Source organism: Miscanthus floridulus, chromosome 8, assembly GCF_019320115.1.
Source record: "Miscanthus floridulus cultivar M001 chromosome 8, ASM1932011v1, whole genome shotgun sequence".
Lineage (NCBI taxonomy): Eukaryota > Viridiplantae > Streptophyta > Magnoliopsida > Poales > Poaceae > Miscanthus > Miscanthus floridulus.
Genome location: NC_089587.1, coordinates 106662579 through 106679069, shown reverse-complemented (window position 1 = coordinate 106679069; position 16491 = coordinate 106662579). Strand labels below are relative to the sequence as shown.

At 49.8% G+C, this 16491-nt stretch overlaps 2 protein-coding genes and 1 pseudogene across 2 annotated transcripts; 2 read left to right on the top strand and 1 right to left on the bottom strand.

Annotated features, from left to right (window-relative positions):
* The first annotated feature begins 1793 nt into the window (after positions 1–1793).
* Positions 1794–8387, top strand: LOC136477130 (bZIP transcription factor TRAB1-like). Its single transcript, XM_066475170.1, has 4 exons — positions 1794–3127; positions 3373–3444; positions 6411–6440; positions 8115–8387. Exons 1-4 carry the CDS (start codon positions 2210–2212, stop codon positions 8187–8189), a joined length of 1095 nt encoding a protein of 364 aa, XP_066331267.1. The 5' UTR covers positions 1794–2209; the 3' UTR covers positions 8190–8387.
* LOC136469695 (uncharacterized) lies at positions 6449–12064 on the bottom strand (annotated as a pseudogene).
* Positions 12065–12314: 250 nt separating this feature from the next.
* Positions 12315–14875, top strand: LOC136469694 (uncharacterized). Its single transcript, XM_066467786.1, has 4 exons — positions 12315–13049; positions 13375–13539; positions 13866–13950; positions 14472–14875. The coding sequence occupies exons 1-4, from the start codon at positions 12315–12317 to the stop codon at positions 14873–14875; spliced, it is 1389 nt and encodes a 462-aa protein (XP_066323883.1).
* Positions 14876–16491: the final 1616 nt, after the last annotated feature.

Below are 16491 nucleotides of genomic sequence, written 5' to 3'. Positions count from 1 at the left end.
GTTATCTTTTTATATTGCCAATAGCCTTACGTCTGTGTTACTATATTTTTTCAAACAATTTACACTTCAAATATACTAGCTTTCACTGTGGGAATCATATAGGAGTGTTGGTTACTTGCACTAGTCTTACTAGCCTACATTATGCTTCATGTAGCAAAATCCAAGCCAACATATATGCATGTTTGTCACATACAAGTTTTGTTTGGTAAGATTTTTGCTTGGCTGCTTACATCATGTTGCATGTGTTGTCACATACTCATGTTTAGTAGTCGTGGATGATGGTGGAAGTGAGGAAATTGCATTTTTTTTTGGCCCATCGGTTTTTGCAAATCTTTATTGCCGAATAACAAATTCGATGTCCTATCTAATTCGAGCACTATATAAGTCTGCATAAGCATCTCTGCATGTAACTAAACACGGATAAATTGTATTACACAAAGCCGAATGTAAGTTAATACTTACAATCAATTAAAGCCAAACCATATATCATATTAGCTGCATGATGTGAAACAAATTAAAGATTTGAGTTGATGTATCCAACGTTTAGTAACAGTCACCAGTCACCACCCCCGACCTGCCAAAATAAGCTCTTCGCAGCATCTTTGATCTGTACACCGCATGTGTGTCGTACGTCGTTACATCGTGGAGCAGCCAGCCTTTCGCTTCACTCCACAGGGTCATGCGCGAGCTCCCATCCCGTTGCGCCTGCTGGCATATGAACTCTCCGTTGGAAATGAGATTTCTATCTCACCGTCAAAAAGCCACTAGCACCGAAATACCAGATAGCGACCGTTAAAATTAGTTTGATACTCCCCCAGGCCCCCGCGCCCTCTTCGAAACTTTGAATACCAGAAATTTCACAAAATCCAACTCGATTCCTGCATCAGTTCGTCAGTTGAGCATGCGCCGGTCTCATGATGTCCGGAGTAGGTATGAAAAATGGTACATATATTTTTCGACCGTATTCAAGACCGAATCTCTTTAGAGGAGTTTAGATCTATCCGTATCCGAGTCTGGATATTCAACATCTAATATCGTATCCATATCTAAATAGTTAAATCATATATTTATGATGTCGATATTCAATCATATCATGTTCGACATGGCTGACACTATCCGTATTTGAATCCGAATTCGACCAGAAATATAAAAATAAATATAATATCCCGTCTGTATCCCATCCATTTTCATCTCTAGTCCCAAGCATGTGTAAACCCTTTTCCAAAATCCCAAATAAAAGGAAATTACCTGCACAGTAAGATTACTAGCTGTTTACTCCCCAATCTCTACCGTATGATGTTCTGAGTTCACTTTTTAACTGCTCGGATATTTTTTTTACTGGTAGTGGTACACTGCCAGTACGAAGAGCGGAAGCCAAAAAAGGGCACCCCATGCTACTCCAGATCTGGTTGGTACGATGCTTCTGTGAAGGCGCCTACCCCGCGCACCTGCCCACTCACACCCCACCTAGACCAACTGATGCCTCGGCCCCATGCCGTCCTGGCCCCACTCGCCGGCCAGACAGCCGCGGCGGCGCCCGCCGGGGTGGCGGCCTCGTGGGTGTCTCCGCTGCTGCCCACGTCTCGAGCTGTGATTGGCTCGACGTCGCATCTACCGGCTCGAGCCTTGGTGCACCGCCACGTAGTACTCCCTACGCCCCCCGCACTCCACTGCCTAGCCGGCTAGCCCCCACTCACCCTGGATCCTCTGCGACCTGCGACAGGTGCAGCGTGGCAGTGAGTGTGCGGGCGCAGAGGATCCGGTGGGGCGAGCTCGGCACTTATTATACGTGCGCACCGGCCCCGGGAGGGAACACCCGTCCCCTACCGCACTCTGCCCCCCGCCCGCCGCGCGAGACGAGAGCGCCCGCACCAAGGCGAGCCGAGGCGGCGAGGCGACTAGGGGAGCGAGCGGGACGGTAGCGGCTGCCAGCGCCAGCCTCCGCCCACTCAACCCCACCACCACCACCAGTCCACCACCACCACCACTAAGCCGAGGGCGGAGGAGGCGCACAGCACGGTCCGGTCCCGTGCCTTCCAATTCGGTCGTCCCACACGCATCGATTGCGCCCGCGCACGCGCCCATAGCTTTGCCGTCTTCGACCACCCGCAAGCAACCTATATAGCGCGCCGCGAATTCCGCCCGGCTTCCTCGTCGCCCGCCGCGTCGTCCCGCCGCAGTGAGAGGAGGAGGAGGTCAGGAGGGGGCGATGGATCTCAAGGACGGCGAGAGGAGGGGGGCGGCGGGGCCGGGCCCGCTGTCGAGGCAGGGGTCGATCTACTCGCTCACGTTCGACGAGTTCCAGAACACGCTCGGCGGGATGGGGGGAGGGCTCGGCAAGGACTTCGGCTCCATGAACATGGACGAGCTGCTGCGGAGCATCTGGACCGCCGAGGAGAGCCAGGCCATAGCATCGGCGTCGGCCTCGGCGTCCGCGGCGGGGGCGGGGGCGGGGGCGGGGGCGGGGGCGGCCGGCGACGGCGGGGCGGCGCTGCAGAGGCAGGGGTCTCTCACCCTGCCGCGCACGCTCAGCGTCAAGACGGTGGACGAGGTCTGGCGGGACTTCGTGCGGGAGGGGCCGCCGGGGACGACGGCTGGCGGCGGCGGGGAGCCGCAGCCCAACCGACAGCCGACCCTCGGGGAGATGACGCTGGAGGAGTTCATGGTCAGGGCCGGGGTCGTCCGTGACAACCCTGCCGCGGCAGCAGCTGCTGCTGTCTCCGCGCAGCCGGTTGGTCCGCGGCCGATTCAGGCGGTCAATAATGGCGCCTCCATCTTCTTCGGCAACTTTGGGGGCGCCAATGACGCCGGGGCTGGAGCGATGGGGTTCGCGCCGGTGGGGATCGGGGATCAGGCCATGGGCAACGGGCTGATGCCTGGGGTGGCTGGGATGGAAGGTGGTGCGGTCACTGTTGTGAGTCCGGTGGATACGTCGGTGGCCCAGCTGGATTCTATGGGCAAGGGGAATGGAGATCTGTCATCGCCGATGGCTCCAGTGCCATACCCCTTTGAGGGAGTGATAAGGGGAAGGAGGAGCGGTGCCGGTGTGGAGAAGGTCGTCGAGCGGCGGCAGAGGAGGATGATCAAGAACAGGGAGTCTGCAGCTAGATCCCGTGCCCGTAAGCAGGTCACACCCTTGTCCTGAATTCTTGCATGTGTGGTATAAGTAGTAGTAGTAGTAATTTCATATTGCAAGTTGCTGCTCTAAGATTCTGTATTACAATTCTGGTAAATCAGCACATTGACCTTGTATGCCCTGTCTAAAACAACGGATATTTGATAAGGTAGTAAGGTAGAGGCACATCTGGCCTAGCATATCACATATGCAACTTGAACACATGACTTGTTGCTTATGTCTGTTATGATCTGTAGGCTTATACAATGGAGTTGGAAGCTGAAGTTCAGAAACTAAAGGAACAAAAAGCAGAATTGCAGAAGAAACAGGTACATACCATGTCGTACCATTTCTGTACAGTTGAAAAATATTTTCTGTCACTTGTCAGAAAGGGATTCTGATCGCATTTGCACGTCCGGCCCAATGCTAATTGCAGCAGTTATTTCACAGATTTTGGTAAAATAACATATGTTTATTTATTTAGTAAAGTATTTACAGTGATTTTTCCGTAAGGCTTGGAAGTTGGGTACAGAGGATTGTTAGTTCTACTCTTAAAAAGCTTGTAGGATCTCTCTGAAACATTTTTTTTGCTGATTTTCACAATTGATACGAGCACAACTAAATTGAAGAAAAACTTGAGAATGTAAAATCGTTTTAAGAATTGAAGTGGATTTTTTATTCCAATGATCAGACATTTTAAAAGAAGTAGCACTTTTTTTTTAATAAAAAAACAGTTGCAGAGCTGGGCTTTAATTGAAGAACTTAGTTACGAAGTGAGATTAAAACAGGAAATTTCTCTTTCAATATATATAGATCTTGAACTTCAGTATCACTTGGAGTTGGAGTTCATTTTAGGACTTCAGCCATCATACAGTTTGTGTCGTGCCAAGTTGTTTTTGTTGAACTTCTACATAGCTTTTAATTGTTAGCATGCTTTGAATGCTGCACTTTCAACAGTACTTTGTCTGGAACAACAAGAGATTGCACATATGTGTCTTTGTTTCTCTTCCCACTAGGTAGACCTTGTCCCTTGTGTTCTGTCTACCCGTCCATCCCAATCCCAAATTTCTTTTCCCTGAATTCCATCCATTTGAGTGAGGCAATAGAAAATGATGCACAAACCAACTTTTTGCCTCTTTAATATCATTTCAGAGAAGGGAAACATCGAGGGCCTATTTGGATAGGATCTGGGGCAAGTCCCCTTATCGAAATAGGGGGTGAAGTCCTATTTTGATGGTCTTATTGAGTCATTATTATCCTATCCTCCAAAATAAACGGTCCACAATTGGTGGAAGTCTTGGATCAGGCACCCAGTGTGTCCAAGAGAGGCTTACGCCTGCTGATCATGCTTGTTTGCTGGGAAATTTGGAAGGAAAGGAATGCGAGGGTTTTTTAGAGCAAAGAATCCACAAATGCGAGAGTGCTACAAAAGATTAAGGATGAGGCATGCCTGTGGGTCGCGGCGGGAGCAAAGCACCTTAAACGACCACTCCAACATTTTTGAGTTTTTTTGCACTCGTACAATTTTTTCATGTGCAATGTGTTTTTTTTCCTGTTTTGGCCTGCTAGGGCTTTGTTGTTGCTGTTGCGGTAGTGTCGGGGACCAATACTAGGGTACCCGAAGAGGAGGAGCTAATAACCATCAACATTGATTCATCCGAGCAGTCAAGAGCGCGACTACAGCTCCAACCGACCCCCAGGTGCGCAAGCTCCGCCTCGCCTGGCCTTTGGGGGCGGGCTCCGCCTCGCCCGACCTATGAGGACTGGCTCCGCCTCGCTAGGCCTCTGAGGGTGGGCTACGCCTCGCCCGACCTCTGGGGGCGGGCTCCGCCTCGCCCGACCTCTGAGGGCTGGCTCCGCCTCGCCCGACCTCTGGTGCAGGCTCCACCTCTCCCGACCCTTGGGTTTGTGCTCCGCCTTGCCTAGCCTCTGAGGGCGGGCTCCGCCTCGCCCGGCCTCTGGGGGCGGACTCCGCCTCGCCCGACAACGAGGTCGTGGGCTCTACCTCGCCCGACCTCTGAGGGCTGGCTCCGCCTTGCCCGGCCTCTGGGGGCGGGCTTTGCCTCGCCCGGCCTTCGGCGGCGGGGGGGGGGGGGGGGTACTCCGCGTCGACCGACCCCGAGGCCGGGGGATCCGTCTCGCCCGACGGAGACCCATACCGCCGCCAACCACTCCAGATCCAAGCGAATGGGCCTGGGTCAAAGCTCTCACACCAGGAAGGTGACCGGCACACCCCGATATAACCCGTGGCCATGACGGGCCATACCTGGGGATTCACATCAGGAACAGCGTTGGGCGTACTGGTGCTGTTCTGCCTAACCCTCGTACGAGCACTGACAGGCGCGTCAGTACACCACGACGTCCGCCAGGACGGAGTGGAGCGCCATGACCGGGAGACGACGCCTGCGTATGGCGCCAGTGACGGACAGGGCCGCGACGTGGAGCTGTCCCTGTTGACGTCTACAGGGGCGGCAGGATCCGCGTGAAGGAAAAGAAGGACCCGACGATCCTGGAAGACTTAATCTCCTTCTCATTCTCCTCTTTTCCCTCCACTGTAACCCGTGCTTTCCCTTGGCCTATAAAAGGGAAAGCAGGGCGTCCCATGAAGGGGACTCGAATCCATTGGACCCCGAACCGATCAGAACACACAAGCACACAGCCGGGAAGCGACCGAGCTCTCAGCACCCGTTCGCTCCTCTCACCAGAGACTTGTGACATACCCCTCTCTCGACCGTTTGTAACCCCTACTACGAACTTTCAGTGCTAGTAACACGAGCAGCAGCAACGAACTGGACGTAGGGACATTCTGCCCGAACCAGTATAAACCGCGTGTCCTCTTAACACACCATCTGAGCCAGACGCGCAATATTAGAAATTTACTAGTCGGTGGCAACTCGAAACACTGACAGGTAGCTAATTTTTCTCTCTCTGTATAGTGCCTGTCAGGGCTTCCCTCCTTTTTAACATAATAGGCAGCTCTCCTGCCAGTTCGTATACTCCAAAATAATCGTCCAAAGTAAAATAGACAAATCACCATTCACCAGTGCTGTTCTGCAAAGTTTGAACTATGGTACTCTAATTACTAATACTTGTTCATCGGGAATGAACATCAATTATGAACATTGTTATGCCTTATTGAGTGGGGTAGATATATCTTTCAGTAAACGTTATTTGCCCTGCTGCATCTACGTTCAAAATTCCTATCATTGTCATTCTTTATATGCATCTCTCTGTGGATGACATTAGCACAATATTTTTGGACCTTCCTAATCTTGTTTGTTTTCTTGAATCGCAGGAAGAAATAATGGAGATGCAGAAAAACCAGGTAGATTTTTGTGCTAAACTTCCATTATTGATGTTCCTTTTTCATGGCACACTAAATATGGATGCATTCTTGTTTTTGAATAGTGAATTTCAGTGTTTTTTCACCTATACAATTGGAGAACTGATGGAAACTAGGTTGCTATGCTGATTTTGTTTCAATAGATGCATTCTTCCTGACATTGGTTTAACTGATGTCTTGGATTTATGTTTGCTTGTCTATCGTTGGATTTTCCGTGCATATAGAAAATGGCGTAGCTGTTGTATTACAAGTTTTAAAAACATGAACTCCATGAAAAATAATAGTATTTGTCCGGGAAGTTGTATATAGACTGTTTTTGCCTTAATTGACCGAAGTCAACCAAACTTCATTACTAACTGGTAACTGGAATCTATCAGGGAGAACAAGATCGGTTATACATTTTAAAGGGGGATAGATAACTTGTAACTAAAAAGTGATCTTAAGACCATAAGATATGCATTTTAAAGGGACCTAGGAACAGCAGTTGGGACTAATGCATTTATATGCAAGGAAATACCTTGTACAGTTGGTGGGACTGAGCCTCCTTAGCTGTTGTATTTGAAGAGGAAAAAACACCGCATCAGTTGTTACACCATAGGTATACCAAATACCTGAGAGGTGGCAGCCTTTTGTGAGCCTTATGAATTATCATGCAATTCACATTATCATAGAATTTCACATTTGGAAGGTACTGATAACTGAGACCCACATGTCATCCATATGTGGTTCTGCTGGATAAGGCTGATCGACTTTTATGCCAGACATACCAGCTCATGCCGGTTAGTATAGTTGTCTGATAATATGTACAAATTATATGTGTAACTTCTTTATGATGACTTCAAAAGTGTACCGTCTACCGTTACAATAATTTTGAGCACAAGTGTAGTTCTCTGAAATTTGCGCAACACTGCATTTCTAATAACTAGTAAAAGTATCATATTCATAATTCCATAGTATTATGTTGTCCTTGAACACGCTAAATGGAAAAAAAATGGCATTCAGTCAAGTGTAGTGGACTTTGAGTTTTTAAACATTGTGTATTTTGAGATTCCGTAATGCCATGAATGTAGATGTTAATTGCTCTCCTTATCATGTCAGCTGTACCAAAAATTGCATAATGTTTGGTATGTTCCGTGACACTGAATAAACGTTGGTCTACATTGGCCTTAGTTATAGCTTCTTGCTTCTCTTAGTTTAGTAGGAGTATATGTTACACGATGTTCCAGTGTAGTCATCGAGAGTTTAGGTCACCTTTTGTTTTGTTCACCTGAAAATATTTTAATATCCAACTAACTTGAATACCTTATGCAGCTAGGAGGTTTGATATATCCATAAGCTTCTTAAATGCATAAAGCTTTGGGTATATCACACGCTTTATTATGTTTTGTTGATTCTTAAAAATAGCAGTGCATGGTTTCGTCCATGTATCCTGGTAAGTGGTAAGGTTATGGTTATCACATTAACTAGAGTAACCTAGTTGTTTGGCTTGTGTGTGTTCTGTTTTTTCATTTTTTTTCTTTTCAATTCCATCTACTGTGCAAGTGTGCAGTAAGTTTACATGTGTCGGCTTTCTTTTCAAATCCTCAGGTAGATATATTTGCACATGATAAAGTTGCCTTATTTGGATAACTGATCACAAAACTTGTCTCCCAACAGGTCCTGGAAGTGATCAGCAATCCATATGCACAAAAGAAGCGATGCCTGCGGAGAACACTGACAGGTCCCTGGTAACTGAGTTGTTGATGATCGGCCTTGACAAGATATTTAACATTATGTACTTGTACATATCTTCGGGATTTGGAGAACCCAAATTTCTGTTGTATATTAGCGATCAACAGAGTCGAGTGTACCAGTGCTTAACTTTCTTATCCTGTCACTATGGCTCCTTGATTCAGTTCTGCAAGTCTGTTAGATTTATTGCATTTCTTCGCTCTCGTGCTCCTTAATACTCCATGATGAGCGACTAGTACCTGTGGGATTTCATAGGAAGATAGATGGGTGTCAGGCCTCAATTGCACCTTCTAAGAGAAGTTCGGGGGTGTCTTGCACCTTATTGATACAAGAAATGGCTCTGTATTGTATCTGATCCAGAAGTTCGAGACAGAGGAACCCCTTTTCATAGGTTAGGAGTTTGGAGTGGTGAGTTTTGGGATTGAAGTATGAACCCTCTTTGGTTCAAATCATAAGACCCAAGATATTACTAAGGAATATCGATGAAAAGCATCTAATGTTTGCACTAATTAAAGTTCAATTCACAATGTGCTCTTCGCTTGTGTAAGATTTGGAACTCCTTGTTGATAATTTAAATTGAAAACTGTAAGATTTAGGGATGGAAGTATGAAACTCAGAAGCTTGGGTCTTGCCATAACACTGAAGCTTCACTTGTTCATACAACTAGCGTGCACAAAGGGTATTACGAGTATATACATTATATGATGCCGTTGGCTATCTTTCTGTTCTAGGAGTTTGAGATTTTAGCGTTCTTTGTTGGTATTTAGATTGTTAGCTACTGGTTTTTGGATCCAAGTCTGGCTTTGGGATTTCATAAGACCGGGAATTGGTATCTAGGAAACATCTAACATTCAGCATTTCTATTATAAGATAATGCATTTCTACTATAAGATAATGCATTTCTACTATAAGATAATGCGACTGGCTACGTATATGCTGTGCAATTTTCAAGTTTTAGGATTGCAAGTAGATGATTCCATTCGATGTGTGCATAAACTGAACTGATAAAAGGGCAAGCAGCACAAATCTTGGTAGATGTTTCCGTTCGAACCTTCTTTAGTCGGAGCTAACTGGTGCAACAGTTCACAATACGTTTCTGCACGCAGACTGCACTTGGAGGTCTGATTATCAGTGATCATGCACCCACCATTTCCACCTACACCCTTTGTCCTCTGGTACCGTTTGATTGTCCGGCCGTGTGTCAGATAACCCACGGTCCCACACTGAACAACGCATGCGTAATCATGCATCGCCGTTATGGCACTGGAGAACTAAACCCCGTAGCGTTACATCGCCATAGGCCATACTCAAGTCACGACCGGAACACAACAAGAATACATGGCTCAATCACACTAACTCGACCTGCACTGCACACAAACTAAATTGTGTCACATGGTCTTGTCGCCACTGCATTGTGGTTTCAAGATTCACACAAACTAAATTGTGTCACATGGTCTCTGAGTCTTTGGACTTCTACCAGGTTGGCCACTCAAGCAAAAATATGGCAGCAATAAATAAATTATCAAGTTCATGGTTATCCAATCATTTAGAAGCAACAAGATGTTGAGGCACAATATATAAATTCATGTAGGAACAACAATAAACATATGAAGTTGAGATGATATAATTTCATAATGCTCATTTTCTTGAGACCACACCTTTTAACAAGGATTGATATGTGCATTTCAGGATTTCATCACAAGCAGGAATGCTCGAGCACACATAGTCACAGATCAAGTGGGAAAATGTAGGGGTTGACAGCTTACATACAAGCCTAATAGAACCAATGATAAAGCTAAAATGTTCAAGATAAACTACTACTTACAATTACTACTACTACACGGTTTTCCCTTGTTCGAGAACCTCACCTGAGCACCTTAAGCTTTTCATGCACTTGGGCCACCAGCACTTGGTCCTTCACCTGTACCGTCTGCTTCCAGTGCTACAGAAATTTACAAATTTTGAGAACATCAGCCGATGGAGGACTCAAATTTGCCCTAGATGAACCCTTATTGCTTGCCAACAAAATAAAACTACTTCGTTATTCACAGCAACAACAGTTAACATCAACACATGCACAAACTCAATAAGGTAACTGCCTCCCTAAGTTTAGCACTGATGTCACCATCCATTGACAGATGAGGGCTACGTATGAACATGATTAGAGATAAGCAGAAGGCATATGAAGTGTGTCAGCCAAGTAATTACTTTTAATTTTCACTCCAGCTGCATATTTACCTTCTTAGCTCAGCATAGATCAATAAATTCATAGGCATATCTGATTAGTTTAAAAGGTTGCCCATAATAAATTGAAAAAACATTCAGGTAGGATCAACCCAGTTAGATATAAGATTGCAGTTTCATAAATATGATATCGAGGAGCCTATTGAACCTGAACATTGTAAAACCAAAAACTAAGCAAAGCTGTACCTGGGGTGTACAAGCTCATGTATGGAATAATGGTGTCGACTGTGCCCTCATACACCTTCTTCACCTTATAGGTCTTTAGATCAATTGCGGAGGCCACATTGTCCGCGCTCACGAAAATGGTACCGAGACCATCCGTGGAGCAACCACATCAAGTGAGGTGAAGTCGGCATAATCAGGGAGCAGTGTGTTAAGCTTAATGACTCTGTTTTGTTCCCATCTAGCATCTACTTCATCAGCATCCTTCGTCGACCAGATGTAGAGTTTGTACTCATATTCAGTGGCGAGCCGCAGTCCACCGTCCTCTGTTGTTGTGAGAGCAGACAGCCGACAAAGAGGAAATGAAGATGTACTTGAATCCACGACATTTGATGCAATTGCATGTTGTACTTGAGAACTGTGCTGCTTTCTGACCGATTCCCAAAATAGAGCGTATTCCACACAAGCGCACTCCTCACCCAGGATTGGACAAGGTAGCCAGGTCGCTGACCGCAGGTTGGCTCACTCCAGGCAGCGGCATTAGATAAATGTCACCACTGTACCAGGGTCAATCAAAACAGAGTTCACGAAAACCACGACGAAGTGTCGACGGTGGCAATCAACGTGATCGCAGCCGCCGGCACCAGCGGCAGAGCAGAGAACCGCCGCGGCCCAGCACAACGACCCCGTGCACTGCGGGGGAAAGGGCATCTTCCACTCCTCGTCCGTGATGGGGTCCCAGACGATGAGGTCCATGCCTTTCCCATGGAGGAGGACACGGGCCGTGGCGGGCATCCAGCGCGCGCCTGTGGCCACGCTCGGCATGATGCGGGCGGAACGCGGTCGAGGGCACGAAGTGCGACACGCTGATGAAGCCTCTGTTGCAGAACATCCCCAGCATCGGCAGGGTGCGGTGGAACTCGCCGAAGCGGCGGCGGAAGCCGGGGCCTGAGACGAGGCGGCGCCAGCGCTTGCAGACGAGCGCGGCGCTGAGGAGGCTCGCCGGTTCGCCGGGCGGGAAGCGGAGGAGGATCTCCTCGACGAGCTCCTCGGGTAGGTCCGCCGGCGGAGGCCGTGGCGGCGCGGGAGACGGCGGCGGCGGGGGCGAGGGCGGTTGGCTGGTGGCGGCTCGAGGGTTTCGTTGGGGACGGCTGCTAGCTGAAACGAGAAAGAAGAGTCGAAGAGGAGAAGGCCTGCCAATTCGGCCCAAGGCCCAAACAAACCAAGGCGTGGTTCTCCTTACAAGTTGGGCCTTGCAGCCAGTTCGAAGTCGCACCTCCGGCCCACTCGATCAAACACATGGCTCAATCACACTAGCCTCCGGGCACCTGGCACGTCGTCATCAGGACCAGAAAATGACGCCGCTTGAATGCTAGGCACTCGGCGCGCAGACAAGCCGTAGACCTTCCTTTCGGCCCGGCCTTCCCATCACAAGCAAGCGAATAAACATCGTCCAAGCTGCTCTTCATGCCCAAGCTGCAGCCATCGTCAACATCAAGGCTCTTGTGCCCATCGTCCTCGACCTCACGTCACCGCACTTCAACCGCTGGCGTGGCCTCTTCCTCCACACTCTCGAGCGGTATGCGCTCGCTGACCATGTGCTTTCCGACGACGATCGCTCTGCTGACGTCTCGTGGAAGCGCATGGACTGCACCGTGCTCTCGTGGCGCTATAGCACGATCACCCCTGAACTCCTTGAGGTGGTGATGAACCGCGAGGATGGTCCGCCCACAGCTCGCGTGGCTCGGATTGGAGCAGCAGTTCATCGGGAACAAGGAGACCCGCGCACTCCTTCTCGACGCCGAGTTCCGCACGTTCGTCCAGGGAGACCTGTCCATCGACGACTACTGCCGCCGTCTCAAGGCAATGGCTGATCAGCTTGCTGATCTTGGTGAACCCGTCCGCGACCGCACCCTCGTCCTCAACGTCCTTCGCGGTCTCAACGACCGCTTTGCTCATCTGGCAGCGTTGATCCAGCGCCAACGGCCGTTCCCGACGTTCATTGAGGTGCGCTCCGACCTTCGTCTCGCCGAGATCACCATGAAGGCCAAGCAAGGAGCTCCAGCGCAGGCTCTGGCTGCCTCCGCCCCGCGTGCCAATCCTCCACCCACCTACAATGCTGCTGCGACCTCCGGCAAGAAGCAGACGCGACGCGGCGGCGGCGGCAAGAAGACCGGTGGCCCTGGTCCGGTGTTTCCCAGCGCACCTGGTCAGTGGGCTCCTTCCGGTCCGCGGCACCCTACAGCACCGCCCGGATGGCAGCCTGCCTACGGCACCTTCCAGGCGTACGGGGCTGGTCCGCCTGGTGCCCCTCACCACGCGTCCGCCCAGCCACCACGGGCGTTCTTCACCGGACATGCGCCCCTCCCAGCTGGGCCACCACAGCTCGCCCCGCTCCCTGGGCCACCGCCTCCGTTGGCTCCTCTCCCTGGGTCGCTGCCGCCTCTACATCAGGTGCCTACGCCAGGCTTTGCCGGTCCTCCTGTTTCACCTGGTTTGCTCACCCATCCAGGTGGCTTCTCGTGGGACCCGAACGTCAGCTGGCCTCGTCCTTCAACACCATGACACTACAGCCACCACCGTCGACTGAATGGTATATGGATACAGGTGCTGAGACTCAAACTCCAGTAATCTTTGTGTTTCTCAACCTCCTTCATTTTCCACTCCATCCAATATTATTGTCGGTGATGGCTCCCTCCTACCCGTCACTAGCACCGGCTCTGATAATTTTCCTACTCCGGGTTTCCTTTGCTTAAATATTGTTCTTGTTTCTCCCCAGTTAATTAAAAATCTTATTTCTGTTCGTCAGTTCACTATTGAAAATAATTGCTCTGTTGAATTTGACCCACATGGTTTCTACCCGCTCTTGTCATCGGTCTTTCGGCCCCTCACCCTCGCCGTCGGCACCAGCTCCACGCCTCCACCCTTTGGCATCGACGTCTTGGTCACCTCAGCTCCGAGGCCCTCTCCCGTTTAGTGTCATCTTCTGCCATTTCATGTAAGAAAACTGAGTTCGAACATTTGTGTCATGCTTGTCAGTTAGGTCGCCATATACGTCTCCCTTTCCTACTTCTAGTTCGCGAGCCGCTCATAATTTTGATTTAATACATTGTGACCTTTGGGGAAATCACCCGTGGCTAGCGTTTCAGGTATCAAATATTATTTAGTCATTCTTGATGATTGCTCGCACTATCTTTAGACTTTTCATCTCCTCCTCAAGTCTGACACATTCACCACTCTCACTCATTTTTTTCTTATGTTTCCACTCAGTTCGGCGTCTCCGTCAAGAACATTCAGTGCGACAATGGCCGTGAGTTTGATAACTCCAGTGCCCGCACGTTCTTTCTTACTCATGGTGCCACCCTTCGTTTATCTTGCCCATACACTTCGCTCCAAAATGGTAGAGCCGAACGCATTATTCGCACCATCAATAATATTATTCGCTCTCTCCTTTTTCAGACTAGCATGCCCGCCTCTTATTGGGTCGAGGCACTCCACACAGCCACTTATCTCCTCAATCGCCACCCCACCAAGACCCCCGCTCTTGCCACCCCTTTTGCCGCACTCCACAGAACCCAGCCATCTTACACCCACCTTCGCATCTTTGGGTGTCTATGCTACACAAATCTCTCTGCGACTGCTAATCATAAGTTGGCTCCCTGCTCCGCCACCTGCGTTTTCCTTGGGTACCCCTTTGATCACAAAGGGTACCGCTGTCTTAATCTCTCCACTAATAGGATCATCATCTCACGTTAACCTTTGACGAAACCTCCTTTCCCTTCTCCGAGGTCTCATCCCCGCCTTCATCCGACTTTAACTTTCTATCGGAGTTTGATGTTGCACCTCTTATTCCTATTGGCTTGTCTCGTGTTTCAGGTACCCCTGCTACTCCGGATGCTGTCTCGCACGACCCACACGACACCGCTGCCCCTGCTGGCGTTCAGCCCCAGGTTGCTGCCAGGAGTGCCAGCGGTGTGGACGGGTTGCTGCAGCACGACGCGGCGTCCTCGGGGTGCGGCGCGTCCTCCAGTGCCACCGACGCCTACGAGCTTGGGCCTGGCACGGCCCACGTGCCTCCGCGTGGTGTGGCGTCCTCCAGCAACGTCCCGCACGCGCCTGGGCCTGGCGCACCAGCGCACGTGCCTCCGCCGGCGCCTCAGCCTGGTGTGCCGTCCTCCAGCACGCCTGGGCTTGGTGCGCCTCATGTGCCTCCGCCCCAGCATGGTGCAAGTGCGGCTAGCACACCTCCGTCTGGTGTCGATGCACGTCCACCAAGCTAGTGTTGTGCTTATTCCACCAGTGGCAAACGAGCACAGCATGATGACGCGCGGGAAGCATGGCTTTCGTCAACCGAAGACTCCATTCAATCTTCTTCATGCTGTTGCCTTATCTCCGGTGCCCAGTTGCTATCGCAGTGCACTGGCAGATCCGAACAGGAGAGAGGCAATGACCGAGGAGTACTGTGCATTGGTGGCCAATAATACATAGGAGTTGGTTCCTCATCCCTCTGGAGCCAATACTGTGATCGGCAAGTGGGTTTATCGTCACAAGTATCGTGCTGACGGGTCTCTTGAGCGATACAAGGCTCGTTGGGTTCTTCGAGGTTTCACTCAACGTCTGGAGTTGATTTTAATGAGACCTTCAGTCCCGTGGTCAAGCCTGCTACCATTCGCACAGTGCTCATAGTTGCTCTCTCTCATGATTGGCCTGTTCATCAGCTTGATGTCAATAATGCTTTCTTGCATGGCACCCTCAATGAGACGGTTTATTGTGTGCAGCTTGCTGGTTTTGTTGACAGCACCCGTCCGGATTTGGTTTGTCGCCTGAACAACTCTCTCTATGGCCTGAAGCAAGCTCCCCGTACCTGGTACTGTCGCTATGCCTCTCACATTCTATCCTTGGGTTTTGTGAGTGCCAAGTACCACACATCATTATTTATTTATCGACACGGCGGTGATACAATCTACTTATTTCTCTATGTTGATGATATTGTTTTGACGGCCTCCTTGACACCTGTTCTCCGCGTGGGTTATTGCAGCACTCCAGCAGGAATTCACTATGAATGATCTTGGTCCTCTACACTATTTTCTGGGCCTCACAGTCACTCGTCAGGATGATGGTTTCTTTCTTTCATAGTGTTCCTACACCCTGGAGATTCTTGAGCGTGCAGGCATGCACCACTGCAAACCGTGTTCGACACCCGTTGATACATCAGCAAAGGTCTCTGGCACGGAGGGATCCCCGGTCGCTGATCTGACTCATTATCGAGGTCTGGCTGGTGCATTACAGTACCTCACCTTCACTCGCCCAGATATTTCTTATGCTGTCCAACAGGTGTGCCTTCATATGCATGATCCGCGAGAGCCACACTATGCCTTGGTTAAGCGTGTTCTCCGTTATCTGCATGGGACATTAGATCACGGTTTACAGCTTCGGCGCACCACCACATCGACTCTGGTTGCCTATTCTGATGCGGATGGGGCCGGTTGTCCTGACACTCATCGCTCCACCTCTGGGTATGCGGTCTTTCTTGGTGATAACCTTGTCTCTTGGTCATCGAAGCAGCAACCCACTGTTTCCTCGTTCTAGTGCTGAAGCCGAGTATCGCGCTGTCGCCAATGTTGTTGCCGAAACGACTTGGTTACGACAGCTACTAATTCAGGAGCTGCATATTCCACTCCAGCGTGCCATTGTTATTTATTGTGACAATGTCAGTGCAGTGTATCTCTCGACGAACCTGGTGCAACATCAGCGCACCAAACACATCGAGATTGATGTTCACTTTGTGCGAGAACGCGTAGCGGCTGGCGCGGTTCGGGTGTTGCATGTTCTCACTTCCTCCCAGTACGCTGACATCTTCCCTGAGGGGCTGCCGTCTTCGGTCTTCACTGAGTTC

Bases quoted from the DNA above. Each gene is read 5' to 3' on its own strand.
- LOC136469694 (XM_066467786.1), top strand. From the start codon at position 12,315: ATGGTCCGCCCACAGCTCGCGTGGCTCGGATTGGAGCAGCAGTTCATC. The intron at 13,540-13,865 runs GTCACCTCAGCT...GTTTCCACTCAG, and splicing joins CCTTTGGCATCGACGTCTTG to TTCGGCGTCTCCGTCAAGAA. The intron at 13,951-14,471 runs GTGCCACCCTTC...CTCGTGTTTCAG, and splicing joins CACGTTCTTTCTTACTCATG to GTACCCCTGCTACTCCGGAT.
- LOC136477130 (XM_066475170.1), top strand. From the start codon at position 2,210: ATGGATCTCAAGGACGGCGAGAGGAGGGGGGCGGCGGGGCCGGGCCCG. The intron at 3,128-3,372 runs GTCACACCCTTG...TATGATCTGTAG, and splicing joins GATCCCGTGCCCGTAAGCAG to GCTTATACAATGGAGTTGGA. The intron at 3,445-6,410 runs GTACATACCATG...CTTGAATCGCAG, and splicing joins CAGAATTGCAGAAGAAACAG to GAAGAAATAATGGAGATGCA.